Raw genomic sequence first — 25,115 nt, 5'->3', positions numbered from 1 at the left:
TTCTTTAATTTTATTTTTTAAATTATAATATGGCTTTTGGATTGTAATTCTCTTTAGGGGCCGGGGCAAGCCAAGACACTAATGGTTGTTCACATTAGCCCTGAACCGGATGTTGATGGAGAAACAATTATTTATTATTCTTCTCAATTCTTATTTATTATTCTAAAAACTTTGAACTATTATTTCAGATTGCTACTCTGCAAGCAGCTCTGGCAAGGAAAGAGGAGAACCAGAGGACATGCAACATTCATTTTCCAAGAGTTCTGAAAAATACAGAACAAAAACCATTGATTTATCACATTTTCATTGAAACAAGCAAGTTGGAGATATGTTAGATGATCAAAATAGCTGCAGACAACCAATGTGGGATGTAGGCAACATCGAGGTAAATATTTTTTTTAATCATGATGAGATATTCCTCTTTATTGACCCCAATCATTGATATTTGGCTTTTAATAATAACATAAGTGTATTTAAACTTGAATGATAGCAAATTGCTGATGGTGAGGGAACCTTTATTTCTTGATAATCATGACACGCCATGCCTAAGTTTGAAGATGATCATAAACTAGGTATTATATCACATTCATTGGAAATTTTCATAAAAAGTTATTTCTAGCTCATGTATGATTAGGTTCCACATGGATGTGGTCTAGGTAGACGTCAAATAATGGCTTCATTTTAGTTGACTGATTATTATGCATCCAAGTTTTTCTGAAACCAGAATTCAAGTTTGATGTTCTGATTATGTAGGCACACAGCAATTAGGTTTTCTTTTTCTTTTTTCACCCTTCTGTTTTTAACATCTTGTGTATGAGATTGGTGACAACCAGTGCCAATATTGGGAAAGTTTCTAATGTCTTTTGTCATCCTTGTAACTATAGAAAGAAACTCTTAGGAGTTTTTGGCTGTTTTGACCCTTGTATGATGTATCCATACTGGACAATCACTCAAGTCTGTTTCATAGCCACAGGTTTAATGCTTGTTTAATAATATATTGCATTCTAAAAAATATATTTTAGCTAACCCCGTTATCTTTTATTCATTATCATCACACGAGATGATAAATCACAGCTATTGCTTGGTGTGAGGCGTGCAAACCGTCAACAAACATTATTGCCATCATAAGTTCTGTCCGCTGATAGCATGCATATTGGAGTTCTTGCAGCTGTAGCTCATGCTGCGGCCAACTGAAGCCCATTTACCATTTTCTACAATCCTAGGCATGTTTTTTTCTTGTTTACTTTTCCTTTTTAATAAAAAAATATATATATTGGCTCTTGTTTTGTTTCTGACTTTGTCCTGATTTTAACTTCTCTATAGGGCATGGCCATCAGAATTTGTTATTCCTTTGGCCAAGTACCAAAAATGTATATATGGGACCCAAATTGTTATTGGTATGAGGTTTGGAATTTGATGTTTGAGACAGAGGAATCGGGAAAGCGCAGGTATCTGAATGTTTAAATCTTCTTGTATTCTTTTTTCTACTCCAGACATATCTTTAAGCTTTGTGCTGTATTCATGAAGTGTGACAACTATTTATAGAATATTAGTCTTTTCAAAACAGTGGTTACTTCTATTAATATTTGAAATAATGGCAACAAAATCTAATATGTTTGTATATCTTGTTGAATGTCTGCATTTTTTCTTGTCCTCCTGTAGATACTTGGGTACAACAGTTGGTATAAGTGACCTAGATCCACTGAGCTGGGCAGATTGTTTAGTAGGCAACTTCAGTACAAGCCAGGATGTTCAGTCCCAGATTACCTCAGTGAGCTTAGCAGACTCTCAAGCCTTCTCTCGTCCAGACTTCCCTGACAACTAAGGTGGTACTTCATCAAGCAATGTGGATTTTGATGAAAACAGTCTTTTGCATAATAGCTCTTGGCAACAAGTAGCTCCACCACCAATGCGAACTTATACAAAGGTATGAAATTTATAAAACTCTGAGCCAATTTCAAGGGAAAGGAAAATAAAAATTCAGATAATGTTACCACATTTAGCTTTTTTCCCATATTACTTTACTCCTTCCAACTAGTTGAATCATTTAAAAGAATGTAAAAATGGTAGTAAAGCCAGAAGCCCAACCTTGGCTGGCAACTCTTTAGTTTTTGTTTTTGTTTTTTACCCTTTTTGTTTTTGTTTTTTTTTTGTTTTTTGTTTTTTTTTTGGTTTTTTATTTATTTATTTATTTTAATTTCACTTTTGTAATTTTTGTTTGAGCTTCAAATGGCTTCAGGCCTTATCCCCTAGCCTTGTCATGCCCATTTTTACTGCCTTTATATTATATTCCAAATTGTTGATTTTTCTGGTATGAACTGGAGAACATGATAGAAATGAGAATTCAATCAATTCAAAGAATATGTCTCAATGTCTGGCCTTCACCTTTCAAATGTTTCCAAATCTGCCCAGATTGACCTATTGGATGGCAAAACCATTTTCCAACCAAAAATAATAATAATAATAATAATAAAATAATAAAAAAGAGGAGGAAGAAGAAAAGAAAAGGCATTACCGCCTGAAGTATATTGAAACGAGTCAACAACACTCCTACATGCCTCCTTGATCCAGTGTGCGCCTAGTTTAGTTTTAACATATTGTTACTGCCATAATGTCACTGCAAACTCCATTTCGCTACACATTGACGTTTCTATGTTTGCCAACGAATTGTTTTTTATCATATGTTTCTGTCTTCCATCATTCAATAAGGACATTCTATTTTAGTGGATTTCTTGATTAGAAAATAGGGAGTTCTGGTTTTGATGGCATTTTTTGCTATGGTAGGTTCAAAAAATGGGATCAGTTGGGAGGTCAATTGATGTTGCAAGTTTTAAGAATTATGCAGAATTATGCTTGGCAATTGAATGCATGTTTGGACTTGAGGGTCTGCTCAATGACTAGAAACGCTCAGGCTAGAAATTGGTGTATGTGGATTATGAGAATGATGTACTTCTTATTAGGGATGATCCCTGGAAGTAAGTTCTGTTCTGTTGTTTTGTGTATACATGTACTAATAGAACCCAGATCAACTCAACCCCCACTATACCATTATAGTAACTAGACCAATACATTCTCACAGTAAAATTAAGCAGAAATAAAGTCAGTATATACCTACGCTTTTAGGATCATTTTGCTGGCATTCTAGTGGGGACTGTTTATAGTTCACTTTCTTGCTATATCTTGCTTTCACAACTTATATTTTTAGTAGTTTCTGTTTTCATTTGGAACTACTAGCACTATGGATTCGATTCTATAGTTAGACATATTTCCAATGCTTATCAATGTGTCTCTGCCAGGGAGTTTGTTGGGTGTCTCTGCTGCATTAGAATTTTGTCGCCTTCTGAAGTTTAGCAGATGAGTGAAAAGGGCATGCAACTTCTCAATAGCACAACAATTGAAGGGATTAATGATTTTGTCAAAAGGTGACCACCCTCAGGATAGCCCCACCCGATTTGCCATTGAATATCTGATCACTTGCTGCTGCGTGTTCCAATGGTGAAGATGGAAACCTTGGCTTCATCAGGAGCTCATCATCAATCCTGGCAACCTTGGGTGTACACAACCTCAAGCCAGGCTTAGGCAATCTGGGTGGCCAAATGCAAATGGCTCTAGCTTAGGCCTTTTGTTTTACCTTTTGTTTGGTTAAAGTTGGAATGTAGTGTATGAATTATAAATGCAGTTCTACATGTGAAACTAGAAGAGGAACCCTTTTAGTAGATGTAATGTTATGGAGGATGATGTATGACTGTCATAAATTAAATCAATTGATATTTCTACTAAAGCAATTACTTCCTTCATTTGACAAAGTTCTTAAATTAAATTGGGTTTCTCTATTTAGTTCATAAGGGCTTCGGTGGTGGCTCTACAGAAGAGGGCAAGATGTTTAAGTGATACCAAGTCGCCTGCTTGCATTCCAATTAGCTTGCATTCCTTAATTGGAAGAGAGAAGGAAAAGAATTACAATTCAGGAATCCAAAGCCCCGAAGGGAAAGAAAAGGATCGCGGCGAAGAATGATCTTGCAAATAAGGGCAAAATTATGACTAATTGATCTCATCCATCAACTGTCTATAGTCATAAGAAAATGCGCCATTATTCTTTGAGAAAATTGCACTAGAAAAAACGCAATGAATATCCACTCCTTTCATTTCTCTAGTCTTATGCCTTATACATCATCAGACTGCATGTTCATGGGGGTTTTGAACAAAAATAACATGTTTTCAAGAAATATTCTATAAAGTAAATCCAATATCAAAATAATTTCTAAATTGGTGTTTCTCAATCATGTGGATGCCATGTGGTTTGAGATCTTTTTTTTTTCAAATATATATATATCTATATATATATATTTTGGTGTGGTTTTTTCCCTTTTTTGTCCTAGGTTTTTTGGTGGGCTTGGTAATAAGAACCCACTTTGCCCTTGGGTTAGTTGGGTGGATATTGGCTTGATTGATTATAAGAATAAGGTTTGTCAGAGACTTATAGTCAATATTTGTGTTGAAATTATCCCTGGACTCCTACTTTAGTATTGGGAACTAGCAAGTTCAGACGAGAAAAGGGGAACTCAAGAATAATCCATAATCTCTTGAAAATTATTAGTCTTTATTTTCGAAGTTATTATGTATGATTATAAAAATTATTATTAACCATTCTCAGAATGCAGTAGCTCCACACCTTAAAAGTAATCATTTGACACATTGAAAAATGGCGATCATCATCCAAAATTTTGGACTAATGGGAATGACACCGTTCAAGCACAAAACACCTTCTTCAGCACTAAGTACTTGGTTAAAAAGCTAATCTATTAAGTCAATTCTCGTTAGATTACAGGCAGGTTACCTCTATAATTCTCGTTAGATAGACACCCTTGTACACCCTTGTACTTTTAGTACATTGGCCTTGTACACTTAGTGTGAATGCCTTGTACAGTTGTAGAAATTCGACCTAGATACAACAGAACTAGTGCATATGACCGGGTTAACCACGTTCCAATGTCATGGCTCACTGAGTTCAGGAAAAATGACACCAAATTGAGGTTCCTATTCATCATAAGCGCGCTATCTCATCCAATGAATGTGTACGAAGGGAAATGAGGAATGTCTCCCTTAGAAAAAATAAATGAGCAAACAATTTTTTCAAAAGCATTTCAAATCCTTCAAGATAGGCAACCTTGTACACACTTGTACAGTTAGCACATTTTCTTTGTACACTTAGTGTAAATGCCTTGTCCAGTCACCAAATCCCTAATAGGTACATATTTTCAAGTGAATATGGGTGGGTAACCAATGTTTCCATTACCATGGACTAGGGAAAATGACAAAAAATTTTACCGTAATTGCGGTTCATATTCATCATTACTAGGGAACCTAATAGGATGAATGAACATGGTAGACATCAATTAAATTACATGTAATGAGTGTGTTATCAAGAAACATGTGTGAGGATCGTTCCCCATGATTGGAAAAAGTAAGATAGACACCCTTGTACACCCTTGTACTTTTAGTACATTGGCCTTGTACACTTAGTGTGAATGCCTTGTACAGTTATAGAAATTCGACCTAGATACAACAGAATTAGTGCATATGACCGGGTTAACCATGTTCCAATGTCATGGCTCACTGAGTTAGGGAAAAATGACACCAAATCGAGGTTCCTATTCATCATAAGTGCACTATCTCATCCAATGAATGTGTACGAAAGGAAATGAGAAATGTCCCCCTTAGAAAAAATAAATGAGCAAACAAGTTTTTCAAAAGCATTTCAAATCCTTCAAGATAGGCAACCTTGTACACACTTGTACAGTTAACACATTTGCTTTGTACACTTAGTGTAAATGCCTTGTCAAGTCATCAAATCCCTAATAGGTACATATTTAATTTCAAGTGAATATGGGTGGGTAACCAATGTTTCCATTACCATGGACTAGGGAAAATGACAAAAAAGTTTACCCTAATTTCGGTTCATAATATTCATCATTACTAGGGAAGCTAATAGAATGAATTAACATGGTAGACATCAAATAAAATGCATGCAATAAGTGTGTTATCAAGCAACATGTGTGAGGATTGTTCCCCACGATTGGAAAAAGTAAGATAGACATCCTTGTACACCCTTGTACTTTTAGTACATTAGTCTTGTACACTTAGTGTAAATGCCTTGTACAGTCACAAAATCCCATATAGGCACAACCGAACAAGTGCATATGGGTGGATAACCAATGTTTCCATTCTCATGGATTAGGGAAAATGAACAAAAACTTTACCCTAATTTCGGTTCATATTCATCATTATTAGGAAAGCTAATAGAAGGAATTAACATAGTAGACATCAAATAAAATACATACAATGAGGGTGTTGTCAATCAATATGTGCGAAGAATGTCCCCCACGATTGGAAATAGTAAGATAGGAAGTTCTTCAGAATCACTTGAAATCCCCTAAGATAGACACCCTTGTACACCTATGTACATTTAGTAAATTGGCCTTGTACACTTGGTGTAACTGCCTTGTACAGTTGCAGAAATTCGACCTAGCTAGAACAAAACTAGTGCATATCGGCGGGTTAACCACATTCAAATGTTATGGCTCAGTTAAAAGGGGGAAAATGAAACCCAATTTAGGTTCCTATTCATCATAAGTGTATTATCTCATCCAATGAATGTGTACGAAGGGAAATGAGGAATGTCCCCCTTAGAAAAAATAAATGAGCAAGCAATTTATTCAAAACCATTTGAAATCTTCAACATAGGTAGCATTGTACACACTTGTACAGTTAGCACATTTGCATTGTACACTTAGTGTAAATGTCTTATACAATGGCAAAAATTTGACATACCTAAAACTAAAAGCGTGCATATGGGTGAGCTACCATGTTCCAATGTGATGCCTAAGGGAAAAGGGGGAAGTGAAACCCAATATAGGTTCCTATTCATCATTACTGTGGTTGGTCATTCAATCAACATGTATGAAGTAATAAAATTGAACGGGATGAGTGCGTGATCAAGGAATGTGTGTGAGGAAATGTTCCTCATCCTTTCAAAATGGAAATGATTTTAAAACGATTGCAAATACTTCAACATAGGTACATTTGTACACCCTTGTACATTAAGCACATGTACCTTGTACACTTAGTGTAAATGTCTTATACACAAACAGAAAATCATACAACCACTACTGAATGTCTGCTCATGCATAGGTTAATCATGTTTGCAATATTTTGGTTAATAAAATAAGGACAAACTGAAGTATCAATTTGTTCCCTATACTTTTGTAACAATACAAGCAAATTAAAAAAACAGTAGTCTGTCCATTAATGTGAAGCTATTCGAAGCTAATTCCAACTTTCCAGCTAGAATTCAGAAGAAGATTATATGTTAAGCATGGCAAATTATTATTCAAACATATATTTTATTCAGTAAAAAGCATGCCTAAAGATGGGTTCCATTCAACTAGTGAACAACTTTTTAAACATCACATGTGGCACTAGGCCTAACAATTGTCTATAATTTACGAGGAAACTTTGAAGAAGACCAAAATGCTTTTAACTGTGGCTCACTTTTAGAGTAGTCACCCTTTTCTCCTCCAAGCAATTCTTCAGAGCCAAACAGGAAGACATTATTTTCTTCTATCCGCAATTCTCCTTCTCATCCATTCTCTCTTGATCCAGTACTTTCATTTCTAAACCTGCTTCAATTTAATGCCAATGATTAGCAATTTCAAGCTTCCTATTTATTCCCATAAACACCAAATATTTCCAATTAAAATTACATGAGATAAATGTGGATGAAATTTACACCAAACTAATTGGGCACAAATTAAAATTTTAAATTCATTTGTTGCAAGAATATACATTGATCAACGAAATAAGAATTGTTTCAGATACTAATCAAAAGAACGAGAAAGGAAAAGTTCAGTGGAGTGGGCTAAGACAAGAAAAATCTTCAAAAAGAAAATTTAGGAATTCAAGTAGAAAGCAAAAGGTCATGAGTTTGATAAAATCAAGATAGCTAATAGAATTTTTAATAGAATGTGAAATAGTCATGAACTTACAACTAACACAAAGAGCAAGAGAGATTTTGAGAGAATGGATCCTAAATTAATCTCATGATATCAGTTTCTATGAGCCCCAAGCCTATAGAGCTTATAAAGCCTTATTACAAAAGTCTCCAGCCACATAGAAAGACAATAGGACCAAAAGTAGCATTAACTATGCATCATGTAACCAGGTCAAGGTATACAAAACGAAAAGGAAAAATGTAAAAAATGGAATAACCTAGAATGTTCCAGAGGAACACAACACCTTATGCATATACATCTTGCCCAATGTTTGTGAGCCACATAACAATAGTTACATTTGAGGCTTTTTTAGAGGTCTGGACTCATCAAACAGAACGGAGGTCTTGCATTGTCCAATTGGTGCACCATATGGCCCACAACCCACTAAAACTGAAGCTGATGGACTACATGGATGTTTGAGAATTTGAAAGTATATATATTGATGTATTGGAACACTTTTGAATCTCATGACCAAAAATATATCCTAGAGTTGAGGAATTATTCAAGGTTGACTAAATCAATCCATTAAGAGACAAATTAATTTGAAGGAATGAGAAAGGAGAATGTTATTACAGTCAATATTGTATACAAGAAAAAACAATCAAGAAGACATCGATTTCTCTATTACCAACACACAACATTTGCATGTTAGGACAGATTACAAAATAATATTTTCAGATCTTGATCAGAAATCAAAGTTAGCTTGTGGCTTCCGCACATTACTTAATGAAAAGACTAATAATATCATATGCTGCATTTATTCAATTAATACACAATCAAGACAGATTAGGGAATCTAAAATGGAGCTCAGAGTTCATCGATTGAGATCTTATCAAACTCCCTAAATTATACAGACCAAACCCATTTTTGACAGTTTTTGGGACAGCAACCAGCTGATGTGATTGCTTCCAATAAATTATATAGACAAAACCTTAATTTTTGCACCAACCCAAACAATTGTCCTTAAATACTATAACTTTCAAGAGTTCGAGACACCCCCACCTTTGAACCTTACAAATCATAACAGCTCGTTTCAAAGTTTCTTATCTTTGTACAATGGGCAGCCTCTCCTTCAACACCTTCAGCCCTCTGGATCCACAGAGTTTCTCCGAGGAGTCCAAAATGGTAGTCGATTTCATTGCTGATTACTATAAAAATGTGGAGAAGTACCCGGTTCAAAGCCAAGTTGATCCTGGGTACCTCATACACCATTGCCCAGACACTGCCCCATATTGTCCAGAGCCCTTGGAAACCATTCTCAAAGATGTATCGGATAGCATCATTCCAGGCCTCACTCACTGGCAGAGCCCCAACTTCTTTGGCTATTTCCAAGCAAATGCTAGCACTGCTGGATTTCTTGGTGAGATGCTTTGCACTGGACTTAACGTGGTAGGCTTCAACTGGATCGCTTCGCCTGCCGCCACTGAACTCGAATCCATTGTGATGGATTGGGTTGGGAAAATGCTTATGCTTCCACCTTCATTTCTTTTCTCAGGAGGTGGTGGCGGTGTCTTGCATGGAAGTACCTGTGAGGCCATAATTTGTAGTTTAGCTGCTGCAAGGGACAAAGTTCTCAAAAAGATCGGCCATCATAAAATAACTAAGTTGGTGGTCTATGGTTCTGATCAAACACATTCCACCCTTCAAAAGGCCTCAAAGTTGGTTGGTATTCCAACCTCAAATTTTCGAAGCCTCCCCACTTCATTTTCAAATGATTTTGCACTATGCCCAGACGATGTTCGCACAGCAATGGAGGAGGACATTGCAGCTGGCCTTGTTCCGTTGTTTCTTTGTGCCACTGTGGGAACCACATCCTCTGGGGCTGTTGATCCTCTGGAGGCGCTAGGGCACGTCGCAAAGGACTTCAAGGTGTGGCTCCACATTGATGCAGCTTATGCAGGAAGTTCCTGTATATGTCCCGAATTCAGGCACCATTTGAATGGGGTTGAACTTGCACACTCGATTACTATGAACACCCACAAATGGCTCCTCACCAACATGGACTGCTGTTGTCTATGGATTAAAGAACCAAAGCTATTTGTGGATTCATTATCAACTGCTCCTGAGTTTCTGAGGAACAATGCAAGCGAATCAAAGAAGGTCATAGACTACAAAGATTGGCAAATAGCACTAAGTAGAAGATTCAGGGCCATCAAAGTTTGGGTGGTGATTCGAAGGCATGGCTTGGACAACCTCATGTTCCATATACGCAGCGATGTAAACTTGGCCAAGCGATTCGAGGCACATGTAGCCACAGATCCCAGATTTGAGGTTGTGGTGCCGAGAAGGTTTGCACTGGTGTGCTTCAGACTGAGGCCCAGAGAAGAAGGGGAGGGCACAGAACTGAACTCAAGGCTGCTAATGGCTGTCAATGGAAGTGGTGCTGCATTCATGACTCATGCAGTGGTGGGTGGGATTTATATCATACGCTGTGCAATTGGGTCCACATTGACTGAGATTAGGCATGTTGATAGTCTATGGAAGCTCATTCAGGAAAAGGCTCAACTCGTACTGCAGGAGCCTGGTTTGGCGCTGGAGGAAGACTAGTAATATAATTACGTACTCTGTTGGGTCTAATAATGCATGTCTCTTTCTCATTGTAGAAGGATATTGTTATGTATGGAAAAAAATAAGATCTCTACTGATCTTCAGTAGACATCGTATCATAATAAGGGGTGCGTTACGTATGATGTGAAGAACTATGATCGACAATAATAAATCTCGAGCATAGGAGTAAGTGTAACCTCATTGCATGCTGTTGTCCGTTGGTATTGCAATTATTCTAGTGAAATAAATGCGCATTTGATTTTTATTGCCTTTTTTGTTGTGGTCTCAGGTAAAGAAAATATTGATATCAGTTACGATTACATTATATTTGATTCTAAAAAGTACTCAAAAGAAAATATTGAATAGGGTTGAGTTGCTGGTTTATTTCACAATCACATGTGTGGTCCTTGTGAACTCGTGATTGGATATTCTTGGCATCTTTTCCATGAAACATAGCTAGAACTTTGGGAAGTGGGAAATCGGACAAAATCGAAACACTTAATGACAAAAATAGAAATTATTGACTCAATTACTTAAATAAAGAAATTAAATCATCACTTAAACTAAAAATATTTTAATTAAAATTTAGAAATTAAATTAAATTCTAATTTTTGAGAACCTTCTCAAGTTGGAGTTTATTTTTCAAGGTGCTTCACCCTATGTAGGGGTGTAAGCAAAACTAACTAAAACTTATCATATTGGTTCGATTTTAAAAAATAAAAATAAAAAAATCATTTTGATTTGAGAATTTTGAAAACTGATCTTGTTCATTCAATTTTCATTTTTCTTGTCTTATAACTGATAAAATTTGAATCAAACTGATATTGTAAAATTTATATATAATTGTTTAATATTTAATAAATTTTTTATATTAGATTCTATTAAAGTAATTCATTGTTTTTATATTATGATCAAATTAATTTTAAATGAATTTAATATATTTTTAACATCAAATCCAAATTTATTTTAATTAATTTTAAAAACAAATCAGACGTTTAACATAAACTCAAATTAATGGGATATGGGCTCAAAACAACACAAAACTACAACTAGGTTTAGGACTAAAAAATGTTATTAAGTTTGGTTAAAACCAATTCACGAAAACCGATCCAAACCAACCTCAAAAGGCTTGGTTCTCCTCATCTTAATCATGAAACGCAGAAAAAAAAATTGGAAAGTGGGAAATCTAGCTAGGGGCTAAAAATGGATAATAAGCTACAAAGTTACCAAGCTGGATGTGTAGGTAGGAAAAAATGACTAGTGGTTGAGAACAAAAGGAATTGGAGAGTTTGCATCCTATAACTTAAACAATTGGGCTGAATGTGGCTATTGTTGCGGTCACAATTCTTAAAACACAAAAACACCGAATAACAAAAATATAGAAACCATTGAAAAAATCTAGAAATTAAATCAGCCACTCAAATTAAAAATATTTAATTGACTTTTACAAACTAAATTAAATTCTAATTTTTTTTTTTGGAAACTTATCATTTTGAAGTTTACTTTTTACCAAGCGCACTTAAATTTAATTTGTTACTCTAAGTAGTATTTTTAACCTTTTAAAATCTTTGAACTTTGAGAGACTTTACAAAAATATAAGCAACTTGGTAATGAGACTTTACAAATTTTAACTACATTCTTATTTTTAGAATGGACTCTCTAATAAAATAATATCTTGTATCAATGTGTTTGCTTTGATCATAAAAAAAATGGATTTTTTTTCAATGCAATTACGACATATTATCCACATAGATCTCTATTTATTTTCTTGTGGATAATTAAGGTTCTTCAACAATTTTTTGAGTTAAACTACATGTCATATGTATGATGTTGCTGAAACAAATTCTACTAACAAACTTTAATTATTAGAAAGTGAGTAATCTGAATTGTAATCAAGTGTATTTTTTATGTAACAAAGAATTATTGACATTCTTCATATATATAAGTCGAGTAGTGTAGGCCTCTAACTAAACTTTTATATTATATTAACTCAACATTTTATTGGTATTTTTAATAATCAAATTATGCATATTCATGGTAAACTTTTTGTGAATTTGTTTTACATGAGCAATACAAAAAATACTCTTTGGGTTGCTTCACTTCTAGGCTAAGATTGTATGACACAAGACAACTATCGATCAGTACTTCAAACTCTTGATCATTAGTTCTTTAAACTCTCCAAACATCATTAGATTGTTTCTAGTAATTAAAGATCAAATCATCCACTTAGAAACATACAAGTATTATGTGACTTTTCTCATCACTTTTATATTGAGAGCATGTTTACCAAGGCATTTAATAAAATTATTTTTATAAAAATATTTCCCATGTATAACTTTTTTCAATTTTAGATGTTTGTTCTAAATATCTTTTACCATCTAACCCATGAGTTGTTTTACATACACATATACTTCTTTAAGATGCTCTTTCAAAAAAGTGGATTTCACAATGTAAAACATTGTCCAATTATTTTGACCTACCAAAATATTATTAATTTTATAGTTTCTAAAAAAGTAACAGAAGAAAATACCTCATTATAGTAAATGTCTTGTTGCCTTAACCTTTAGCCATCAATAATATTAATGATCTATATCTCTCAACTTTTTTGTATTTTTCTTTGTCTTGTATACTAATCATATTTCAATTACCTTTTTACCCTTTTGAAAGAAATTTTAGCTCTTATTTGTCATTCTTCATTTTTGTTTTTATCTATTGCATTTTCCCATCTTTTGCCATGCATTACTTCTTCAAAACTCATTCATTCACAATTTGTAAAATAAGAAAAGAAAGTTACATTGTTACACCATTATTATTTTTTATCTCATCATAAAACTCCTATAGATTCCCGACATGTTGTATTGTTCCTTTCACTTGAATTTTCCAACGAAAATAATGTTATTGGAAGTTCATGAGTTGATGGAATAGTGATCTCTTGCAAACCTTCTTTTGTTTGTTCATTAATGTAGCACTTCCGCATTCATATGCATAATGATCATATTTTTTACAATTATAGTACTGAATTCGAGATTTATCATATGTTTTCCTTTCATTTTTCCTTTAAGTTGAGTCGTCTTCCATGTCTTCTTGAAGAATGTGAATTTTAGCTTGCTCTCATTATTTATTATGAATTGGAACCACCTCTACCTCTATTTTTTTGGTTAGGACTATGTCCATAACTATATCCATGATTATTTTGACTCAAGGTTTGAAATATCGGGAAATTTTGCTGAGATATCGACAAAATATTAGATATTTATAAGCCTCCAAGCGAAATTCTCCACCAAAAGCTCAACCAATAGAAAAATAAGAAAATTTTGGAAAAAATCATCAAAACATTGACGATATATCAGTTTCAACGATAAAATTGGCAATGTTTCTGTTGGTTCATTGCTATTGTAAAAAATTGCCAAAAAAAAAAACTAAATTTCACTGAATTTTTTGAAAAAATAGGGGAAAAATCAATTCCCATTATCTCTTCCAAGGATGAAAAAATTGGGGTCCAATTCACCATGTGCCTCGATCAAATCTTCTCTCCTGCCTTGGTCAAAGGCAATCAAACCCCAAAAATGGGGATGGGTTGTAAGTCAACCCTCTTTATCTCTTCCAAGGATGAAAAATTTTCGGTCCAGTTCACCGGGTGCCTCAGTCAGTTCTTCTCTCCTACCTTGGTCAAAGGCGGTCAAACCCCAAAAATGGAAGTGGATTGTTGCGGATGTGGCACCACATGACCACTAGGCAAGTTTGTCCTTTTCAATATCATTCACTAATATATATATATATATATATATATATAAATTTGTCATAAAAACAAAATATTCAATGAATTTTTTTTATAAATTAATTAATTATAATTATTTTATTTTTAAATTTCATATAATTGATTACTAAAAATATAAAAACTTTCATGATAAATTTCTCAATAGATTTTTTTATACCATTTATATATTAATTAAATATTAAAAAATATTATACATATATCATCTTATTTTACATAAGTAAATACATTTGAATTAAATGGATCATAATTTTAATGTTAAATGTATTTTAAAATTAAACATATTATAATTAAATATTACAATATTATTGTCGAACAATATTTAATGTAACTTAATAATAAATGTATATTTACAAAATTCATATTTTTTATCTATGCACATGATATTATCATTGAATAAGAAAAATTATATCATACAAATATTAATTTTTTCAACAAAACAATTTCAAAATATTTATTATTATTTCTTATATCATTTTTAGAGTTTTTCTTAATATTTTTATGAGTTTTTATCAATTTTCGTTCCATCATTATTTTGTATTAAAATATTCACTGATATTTCCCAATATATTCTGATATCCATAAAATCAAATTACCGATATATTTGTCAAAACCAATATTTTCATCCTTGTTTTAACTACTTTCATTACTAAAATCTCTCTTTATTATCTTTTAATGTAAGTTTTTGGTTTAAGAACTTGGCTCAATTTTCCTATATCCTTCCTTTCTAATTTTTCTTCATGGGCTTATAATAATAAACTCATAAGTTGATCAATGGACATAAAGTATAAATGTTTAGATTCTTTGGTGGCCATAATAATATTATCAAACTTTGAATTTTAAGATCAAAATATCTTCTAGATTACATAAGTGTCATTTCAAACTTTCTCCATTTCTTTTTAATATATTCAAAATCTCCAATACTCTTAAATTTAATAAAAAAAAATTGATTTTGACTCTTTTATATTCAAACTTTCAAATTCTTCTTTAAGAGTTTGAAGATGAACTCTTTTATCTTATCAATCCTTTTAGGTCAATTTTGTAGTATCTCCCATGTTTTTTGGCAATGATTACACTAGAAATTTTCTCGAAAGTGCTTGGATTCATTGTTTGATAGATGAGAGTAAGAGTTTTCTTGTCTTTCTTCCTTATATCTTTTTAAAAAAAAATCTCTTTGATTTTAGGATAGAGCGGTTCATCTTATATCCTCTTGTAGCCTTTCACTACACCCTCTCATACATCTTGGGAACCAAACAATCCTTTATCTTGATAATTACTTTAATTATTGTAATTGTCTTGGTTGAATTGAAAACCTTGGATGGGTACATCCCATGACAATTTTTTTATTTTTAGCTCTAATATCAATTTGTTGGAGTAATAGGGCTAAAAACATACAAACAATTACATAGACCAAATAAATAACTGAAAAAATTAAGAAAATTTTATTTTCTTCTACCACTCTTATTGTTCAATTATTACACATTTCTTTATTTATAAATATTTATTCCTAGAAAATAGATAGGGATGACCATTTTGAATGGGTACGAGTTTTTGAGGGTTTGAGTTAGGCATATCCTTATTCATGTTATAATCCTATCAACTTATAGAACCTATTTAATAAATGGGTTGTGTTGAAGGTTTGACTACTCAATCTCTTTGTCTTGTTTACTTTTTTGTTTCAAAAAGACTCATTTACTTAATTATATCAAAATAACTCATGTATAACTTGTCCATATAAATTTATTAATTATATATAAATATATATATAATAAAAATAAAAATACTTTTCAAAATTATAAATATCATAGCCTTAAAATAATAAATAATTAAGTATTATATATATATATATATTATCATAAAAATTATAAATATTTTAAAATTAAAACATTGTATACAATTATAAATATATGTAAATTCAAATTTTCATTTACTTTATGTATTATAGAAATATTATGATTTAAATTAATAAGTAAATTAATTAAGAATTTAAAATTTCAAACTTAATTAAAAGTTAAAGAAACTAAAAAATATTTCAAAATTATATATTTATAAATTTAAATTTTAATCAAATCATGATTATGTTAATAGGTTAAACATATTAGAATTAATTGTGTTAATGGGTCTAACATGTTAGAATCATTTTAATGGTTTTTTTATCAATTCATACATATTTCAACTTAATTCATCTATTGAATGGGTTAGATGGATTGTATTATATCACCTATATAATAATAACATGTCTTGACATTAATCATTTGGATACAAGTGTTGTTGGAATTTATAAGTAAATTTTTACTATTTCTTCCTTTAAATTAAGTAATACAAACATGATATGAGACCATCCATTACTACCCGTACAAATATCGATACTATAAAATTGATCCAAAAATTATCGATTGAAAATTTCACCTAAATATAATTATATTCAATACTATTCATTGCGGCCCATACAAATACCAATACTATTAGATTCGACTGATGCTCAAAAATTATATCAAAGTTTCTCAACCTTATTCCCAACTACAACTCAGTCGATATCACTTTCAGGGTAGTTTTCATGTGGAAAATGCAGAGAAATTCCAAGAGTGAGCTCAGACGGACCACAAGGACCACAAGCATGATTAGTGAAAAGGAGCACAACACACCACATCCTTCACCACATCAATTATATTCAACGTGCGTGTTGTTTTGTATTATCCATATGTGACTAAAAGAAGAAATACATTAATACATGAAATAAAAAATAAAAATATTTGGTTAAAAAGATGAAATAATCCTCAAATAATAAATATAATCCTTTCCATGTTTTTTTTTAAAAATAATTCATTTTTGATATATGATTTTTAAAAGAGAGAGTTATTTTTATAAGAAAATAAAGAAGGTATTTTTATCCGAATGAGGTAAAAATGGGTGAAAGACTAAATTTCAAAAATTGGGTTTTCAAAGACTCTTTTAATCAAATAAGCCTAAAAAATAAAATAAAAAAGAAAAAAAATTAAAAGAATAAAGTAAATTAATATTTTTGTCATTTCTATTATATTATAGATGCATACACGCGTCCTCAATTGATAGACGCATAAATTTGGTTGTGGGTACCCAACTTCTTTAACCCATTTAAATATTCGTGTAAAAACCATTGTATAAGTTTATTAATTAGATATTTTTAAAATTATTAATATTTAAAAAAATGATTATAAATATTGTATAGTAAAAAATTAAGTAACTAAAAGAATATTTCATTTTAAAGAATAAAAATAGTTTATAATTAAAATTTAAATAAGCTAATAAACAAGAGTAATATTAAAATTTGATTTATTTTTTATATCTCCGAATATGTTGATATTAAATTTGAATGATTAAATTAAATAAAATTTAGAAAAATAAATATTGAAAGTTAAATCATTCAAGTATTATAAAAATAATGTTTTTATTTTATAAATGTTAAATGGTTTAAGTGAGTTATGATCAAGCTAGCAAGTTTAACGAGTTAAAATTGTATTACCAAATTTAATGAGTTAGAATCATATTAATGAATTATCTCTATTATATGCCTATATAATTTAATATGACTTATTTATTTTTTATATCATATCGTATTATTTTGAACACTATTATTAAATTTAAAGTGGAATAAGAGGTAAACATATCAAAGCATTTTGATTAAATTGAAATGATGAGTTTATATCTAATAGGTTTGATTCTTTCTTGAGGGAGCATGGGACTATACCCCAGTTTAGTGCATCCGGGATTCTATTACAAAATAGAGTAACGAAAAGAAGTAATTAAGTTCTAATGGACAGAGTGAGATCAATGATGAGTTTCTCATCACTTCTCACATTCTTTTTGGGTATATACCTTTGAAATTGTGTCTTACCTCATTTACCTAATAGATATATTAGTTTGTAGGATATTCAAAAGGATCTTGGCTATGATTACTGTTATAGCTAGAAGGATAAGAAGGTATTTGTTGGTACAAATACTAGATTTTTTATGAAGATTATATGATAAGTAATAAGATAAAGAGTGATATAAACCAGAGAACACAAGCTATAAAAGAATAAAGTCAAAATATAAAACAATGAAATTAAACTTTGATAAACACGTGACACGACACAATTAATCATATTTTTCTAGATATATACTAAATTGGTACTGTACTTTGCTTCACTTCTATTTTTGTTAAAATTATATTAGAAATTTTTAATAAATAAATTATTTAATTTTTATAAAAATATATCTGCCATATCACGTGTAGTTAAATATGGTTGTTGGATGTTACATTTGTTGGCTCTTTTCTCAATCATGTACATGGTCCTTTTTGAGCTCAATCCTGTAGATTCCCCTCATCTTATCCATCAAACGTAGCAAGAAATTTGGACAGTGGGAAATCTAGCTAGGGGCTAAAAATGGATAATAAGCGACAAAGTTAGCTAGGAAGATGGAAATGTAGGTAGGAAAAAATGACTAGTGGTTGAGAACAGAAGGAATTGGAGAGTTTGGATCCTATAACTTAAACAATTGGGCTGAATGTGGCTATTGTTGTAGTCACAATTCTTAAAACACAAAAACATCGAATAACAAAAATATAGAAACCATTGAAAAAATATAAAAATTAACTCAAATTTAAAATATTTAATTGACTTTTAAAAACAAAATTAAATTATTTTGTTTTTGTTTTTTTTTTTTTTTTTGGAAACTTCTCATTTTGAAATTTACTTTTACCAAGCCCACTTAAACTTAATTTGTTACTCTAAGTAGTATTTTTAACCTTCTAAAATCTTTAAACTTGAAAAACTTTACAAAAATATAAGCAACCTGACCATGAGACTTTACAAATTTTAATTACATTTTGATTTTCAAAATGCACTCTCTTATAAAATAATATCCTGTATCGATGTGTTTGCTTTGATTATAAAAAAAATGGGGGTTTTTTTTTTTTTTTTTTTTCACAGTGCAATTACTGACATATCATCCAAATAGATCTCTATTGGTTTTCTTGTGGATAATTAAGCTTCTTCAATACTTCAAGTTTAAAGTGTAACACTAGGTTGCTTTGTCCAAGTCAATGCAGTATCTCTCATAAAAAAAACGCCTAGTCAAGGGTGCTCTTTCAATTATCCAAATTTCAACCCCAATCACCATCACTAAATCTAACTAACTTTAATATATATATATATATATATGTATATATAAAGTCAAGTAGCATAGGCTCCAACTAAACTTTTATATTATATTAACTCTACATTTTATTAGTATATTTAATTATCATATTACACATATTCATGGTAAAATTCTTGAGAATTTCTTTTTCATGAGCAATAAAAAAAATGCTCTTTGGTTTGCTTCATTTCTAGGATAAGATTGTATGACACGAGACAAATTTCGATCACTTTAAACTCTCGATCATTAGCTCTTTAAACTCTCCAAACATGATTAGATTATTTTTAGTAATTAAAGATCAAATCATCCACTTGCAAACATACAAGTATTATGTGACTTTTCTATTCACCTTTATATTGGGAGCATGCTTACAAGGGTAATTTATAAAATTATTTTTGTAAAAATATTTTCCTTGTATAACTCTTCTCAATTTTAGAATGTTGTTCTCATTATCTTTTACCATCTAACTCATGAGTTGTTTTACATACGTATACACACTTCTTCAAGATGCTCATTCAAAAAAGTGGATTTCATAACTATTTAAAACATTGTCCAATTACTTTGGCCTACCAAATTATTATTAATCTTATAGTTTCTAAACAAGCAACAAAATAAAATGATGCATACTGATCTCTTAGTGGTCTATACTCATCATAATTGGTTAAAAATTAAAAGCGTGTTTGACATAAATTATAAAAAATGTTTTTAATATTTTAATATTTAAAATATGAAAAATTTTAAATATTTTAAAAATTATAAATATTTTATAAAATTATTATTAAACGTATTCTAAATATATCTTGTATTTGATTGTTTTAAAGGTTAGTTTACTATATGATCAAAATATTGAATGACACATTCATCATAATTTATAATTTAGTCAAAAGTATGTTCACTCCTACCATCAATTGCATGTGTTTTTTTAGACTTTTTTTTTTCAATCAAATGATTTTTTTAGAAAACACATTCATATAAAATATTTGAACCTCTTCGGAAGTAAAGAAAAGGACATTCAAATCCTCTTTCAATAAAATTTTACATAATGTCAAAAAAAAAAAATAAAAAGAAAAGAGTGCATGTGAGAGCTGACGTGGATTTCTCTACCATCCCAAAGTTGACCATCACTAGAGTTGAAAATAATCTTACAAGCATCATTAAATATTCACATTCATGTGCCATCTATTATTAAATGTGAGTAAATACTTGGTGAAAGACAGAGGAGCATATTTTTCATTAAAATATTACAAAAATCCAACAGTCCATGTGTGGCCTACAACTACAAGTATGTTATTTGGTGGAATTCAATGAACAATGAGTTCACTGGGGAGTAATAAAAAAATTAAGGGCAAAAAGGGAAGACATGTGCCAAGCACAATGGAGGCGCTGTACACGTGTGATCCTGACCGGATAAGGCTCGGGCAGAGGACAAGGCACGGGCAGTGTATGGGGGCAAGTGGGGCAGAAGAAATAATTGAAAACTTCCCCTCGGGGCAGCTCAGCATCTGCCCACGTGCGATAGCTCAGAAGTGGACCCATCGCTACACGACAAAAAAACCCACACGTTGTTTTTTTCCTATTATTTTATTGTGTTTCTCACAACTCTGCATCGCACACTATCCAGTTTTTTAAATCACGCGCTCGATTTACGCGCCTTTTTTAATGCTTAATTAATTGGAATTATTGATGTTTTTTTTTTTTTTTTTTTGTATGTGTGTTTAAAATTCCAAAGCAGTCACGCTTCGGTTTTTACTAGTCCCTAACGGTCACGCGCCGCTTTCATAACCGCCTCCGGATTCGATTCGGTGTGCTTATAAACACCGAGTCTCCGGTGTGAGCGCTTCGGTTTGTGCCAGCTGGCTAAATCTTAGCTTTCACTTAAATGAAATAAAACTTAAGTTTTGAGTACTCGCTTCTAATTAAATCAACAAAAAAAAAAAAAGCCTCAAATCAATTTTGGGTAGAGGAGGGGGGAAACTTGGGTGTGAGTGGGATATACATTAGACTGTGAAGAAATTATTATGGAAAATGGTAGGGTTTTAGAACTTTAATGGTGGATGGTGGTAGACCTAGAAATCAGGGTTTGGACGTGCGGGTCACGAGGGACCACGTGGTGGCTTTCCGATGAGCAGAGAGCGTATCGAACAAAGCTCTCTTCTACGCGGTCTTCACTTTCTTTTCGAGGATGACCCTTCTTTTATATTTTTAATAAAATAATTTACACTCCTTTTAAATATTATATTTTCAATAAATAATTTACACCCCTTTTAAATATTTTATTTTAAAAAATTTTGGAACTATATGAGTAATAATTTATGAAGATTAATTTCGAGATTAGTAGCCCTCACGTGCTATTGTTTTTGTTTAAAAAGCGAGGACAATCCACTTTTGAAACTTTGTCTGCAAACCATGGTTCACGTGGAGGGTAATTTGGTAATAAAAGGTAATGATGATGGGCTTCATTGGAACACCACGTAATTCAGTTCAATTTATGCAAACATACCCCTCCTTTTTACTGTGTTCCTGAGAAAGCCCAAGTCCAGTCCAAGCCCAGGCCCAGGACCAGGCCCAAGTCAGGATCGGATTCAAATCAGTCCAATGCGAAATCAACCCGATCCGAAATCGGGTTCATTTTTGTATGATAATTACATAGCTGTCAATTTTTGTCCCAGGAGGTGATCCGTATCTAAAATTATTTGAGGAGGAACATGGAAGGCAAGTTGGGGTTCTATTATTACATGCCCTATGAATTTCAAGATTCATTTGGAAGTAGTAAAACAGTAGTAGCCATGTGACTCTAGTCTAATATATGCAGCGAATGTAGAAGGTAGTCATAGATATTATGAACGAATGAATGGTTTCAAATGAGGGGAAATTATTTCATTTTATTGATTTTATAAAAATATAAAAATAAATATAAATATAAATCCCGAGCCTTGAAACAATTTTTAGGTTGCCTAAATACCATCTAGAATTAATTTATTATTACGTGGACATTAGAAAGGAAATAAAATGCCAATATAAATCCTAAGCTTTAAAAACAATTTCATACCTATTACCTACCTAGATATGTACTGTGTTTTATTAGCCGCCTTTCAATTATTCTTGGAATTTATATACATTTGTATATCTTTTATAAATTTATATGCTTTGTTTGGATTGACTTTTTTAAAAAAAGAATTTTTTTTTTCTTTTTGTCTTTTTTTAAACTCAATTTGATGCTTGTTTGGGTGATTTTGTAAAAAGCCAAGAAAATGACACTTCTTTTGGTTTGAAGTCTTATTTTTTTCTCTTACATTTGCTCATTATCTTTAACAATTTTCACGTTTGGCAATTTTTTTTTATAAAAAGTAGTATTTTCATAATTTATTATCAAAATAAATTATTTCTCTTAACAAATTTTAGATGTTTTTAATCATCTCTTATAAAGTGTTCTAAATAATAATTAAAAAGATAAAATATACTTTAAAAATATTTACATTATGTATAAGTGCATATTACTTTTGTGAATAATAAATGGAGAAAATTGTTACTCATGCTTAATTTCTCAAATAAAGTTTTTGTTTGGAGAACCGTTTTCACTTATTTTCAAAAAATAAAATTTTATTTGCAAACTCAAATATTAAAAAAACAAAATTTTCCAACTTATTTTCTATGAATAAAAAAACTTCTACACTTACTACGATACAAAAGTTTTCAAAGTATTTTTCATCTTTTCAATTATTAAAGAAAAAAAATAACTCAAAACACCATATTTGTTTTAAAAAACAACTTGTTTATAAAACAAATTTTGAAAAGCCTATCTATTTTTTTTTTTGTAGTAAATGGTTAACACACTTTTAATTTATACCTACCAAATCTCATTGTAGTAAATGCCTTGTTGCTTGTAACCTTTAGCCATCAATAATATTAATGGTCTATATCTCTTAACTTCTTTGTATTTTTCTTTGTCTTGTATACTGATCTTATTTCAATTACCTTTTTCCCTTTTGGAAGAAATTTTAGCTCTTATTTGTTATTCTTCCTATTTGTTTTTATTTCCCTATCTATAGCATTTTTCCATCTTTTGCCTTGCATTACTTCTTCAAAACTCATTCATTCGCAATTTGTAAAATAAGAAAAAAGAGTTACATCCTTATGACATTTTTATTTTTTACCTCATCATAAAACTCCTATAGACTCTCGAGATGTGGTTTTGTTTCTTTTGCTTGAACTTTCCAATGAAAATAATTTTATTGGAAGCTCATGAGTTGATGGACTAGTGATCTCTTGCAAACCTTCTCTTGTTTATTCATGAATGTGACTTCATCATTCATATGCATAATGATCATATTTTTTAAAATTATTGTATTGGATTTGAGATTTATCATATGTTTTCCTTTCATTTTTCCTTAAGTTGAGCCCTCTTCCATGTCTTCTTGAAAAACGTGAATTTGAGTTTGTTCTCATTATTTAATATGAATTGGAAACTTTTACCTCTATTTCTTTGGTCAAACTATGTCTACAACCATATTCATGATTATTTTGATTGAAGGTTTGAAATGTTAGGAAATTTTATGGAAATATCGGCAAAAAATTGGATATCGGTTGGCCCCAAAGCAAAATTCGCCACTAAAAGCTCAAACGATGGAAAAATCAGAAAATTTTGAAAAAAAAAAAAGGTCGAAATATCAGCAATATATTGGTTTAAGAGATAAAATTGGCAATGTTTCCATTGGTTCACTACTATCGTAAAAAATCAAGAAAAATCAGCTCTCTTTTATCTCTTCCAAGGATGAAAAACTTTCAATCTAGTTCACCATTTGCCTCATCAAGTGACCACTAGGCAAGTTCGTCTTTTAATCAATATCATTCACTAAAACACACACACACACACACTTATATATTAATTAAACATTAAAAAATATTATACATATAGCATCTTATTTTATATTAATGAATACATTTGAATTAAATGGATCAGAAGTTTAATGCTAAATATATTTTAAAATTAAACATATTCTAATTAAATGTCACAATATTATTGTCAAATAATATTTAATGTAACTTAATAATGAATATATACTTACAAAATTCATATTTTTTTTATTGACGCACACGATATTATCATCGAATATGACAAATTATATCATACAAATATTAATTTCTTCAATAAAACAACTTCAAAATATTTATTATTATTTCTTATATCATTTTTAGTGTTTTTTCCCAATATTTTTATAAGTTTTTATCAATTTTCGCTTCATTGATATTTTCTAATATATTTTGTTATCGATATATCCATCACAACTGATATTTTTTTATCCTAGTTTTGGCTTCTTTCATTACTAAAATCTCTCTTTATTGCCTTTTAATGTAAGTTTTTGGTTGAAGAACTTGGTTTCATTTTTCTAGATTCTTCCTTTTTAATTTTTCTTCATGGGCTTGCAACAATAAACTCATAAGTTGATCAATGGACATAAAGTATAAATGTTTGGACTCTTCAATAACCACAACAATATTATCAAACTTTGAATTTTAAGATCAAAGTATTCTAAATTACACGAGTATCATTTCAAACTTTTCCCATTTCTTTTTAATATATT

At 31.0% G+C, this 25,115-nt stretch overlaps 1 protein-coding gene and 1 long non-coding RNA gene across 2 annotated transcripts; both read left to right on the top strand.

The window, feature by feature from the left end:
* The first annotated feature begins 1,327 nt into the window (after positions 1-1,327).
* On the top strand, positions 1,328-3,104 carry LOC109122446 (uncharacterized). Its single transcript, XR_002029881.2, has 3 exons — positions 1,328-1,448; positions 1,663-1,927; positions 2,785-3,104. It is a non-coding gene; the product is annotated as an uncharacterized LOC109122446 (long non-coding RNA).
* A 5,924-nt stretch (positions 3,105-9,028) lies between these two features.
* On the top strand, positions 9,029-10,863 carry LOC100263224 (phenylacetaldehyde synthase). The gene has a single exon (XM_003631802.3). It carries the CDS (start codon positions 9,108-9,110, stop codon positions 10,596-10,598), a length of 1,491 nt encoding a protein of 496 aa, XP_003631850.1. The 5' UTR covers positions 9,029-9,107; the 3' UTR covers positions 10,599-10,863.
* The last annotated feature ends 14,252 nt before the right edge of the window (positions 10,864-25,115 follow it).

This window comes from Vitis vinifera, chromosome 4, assembly GCF_030704535.1.
Source record: "Vitis vinifera cultivar Pinot Noir 40024 chromosome 4, ASM3070453v1".
Lineage (NCBI taxonomy): Eukaryota > Viridiplantae > Streptophyta > Magnoliopsida > Vitales > Vitaceae > Vitis > Vitis vinifera.
The sequence above is the reverse complement of the archived record's forward strand: the minus strand, read 5'-3'. Positions and strand labels throughout refer to the sequence as shown.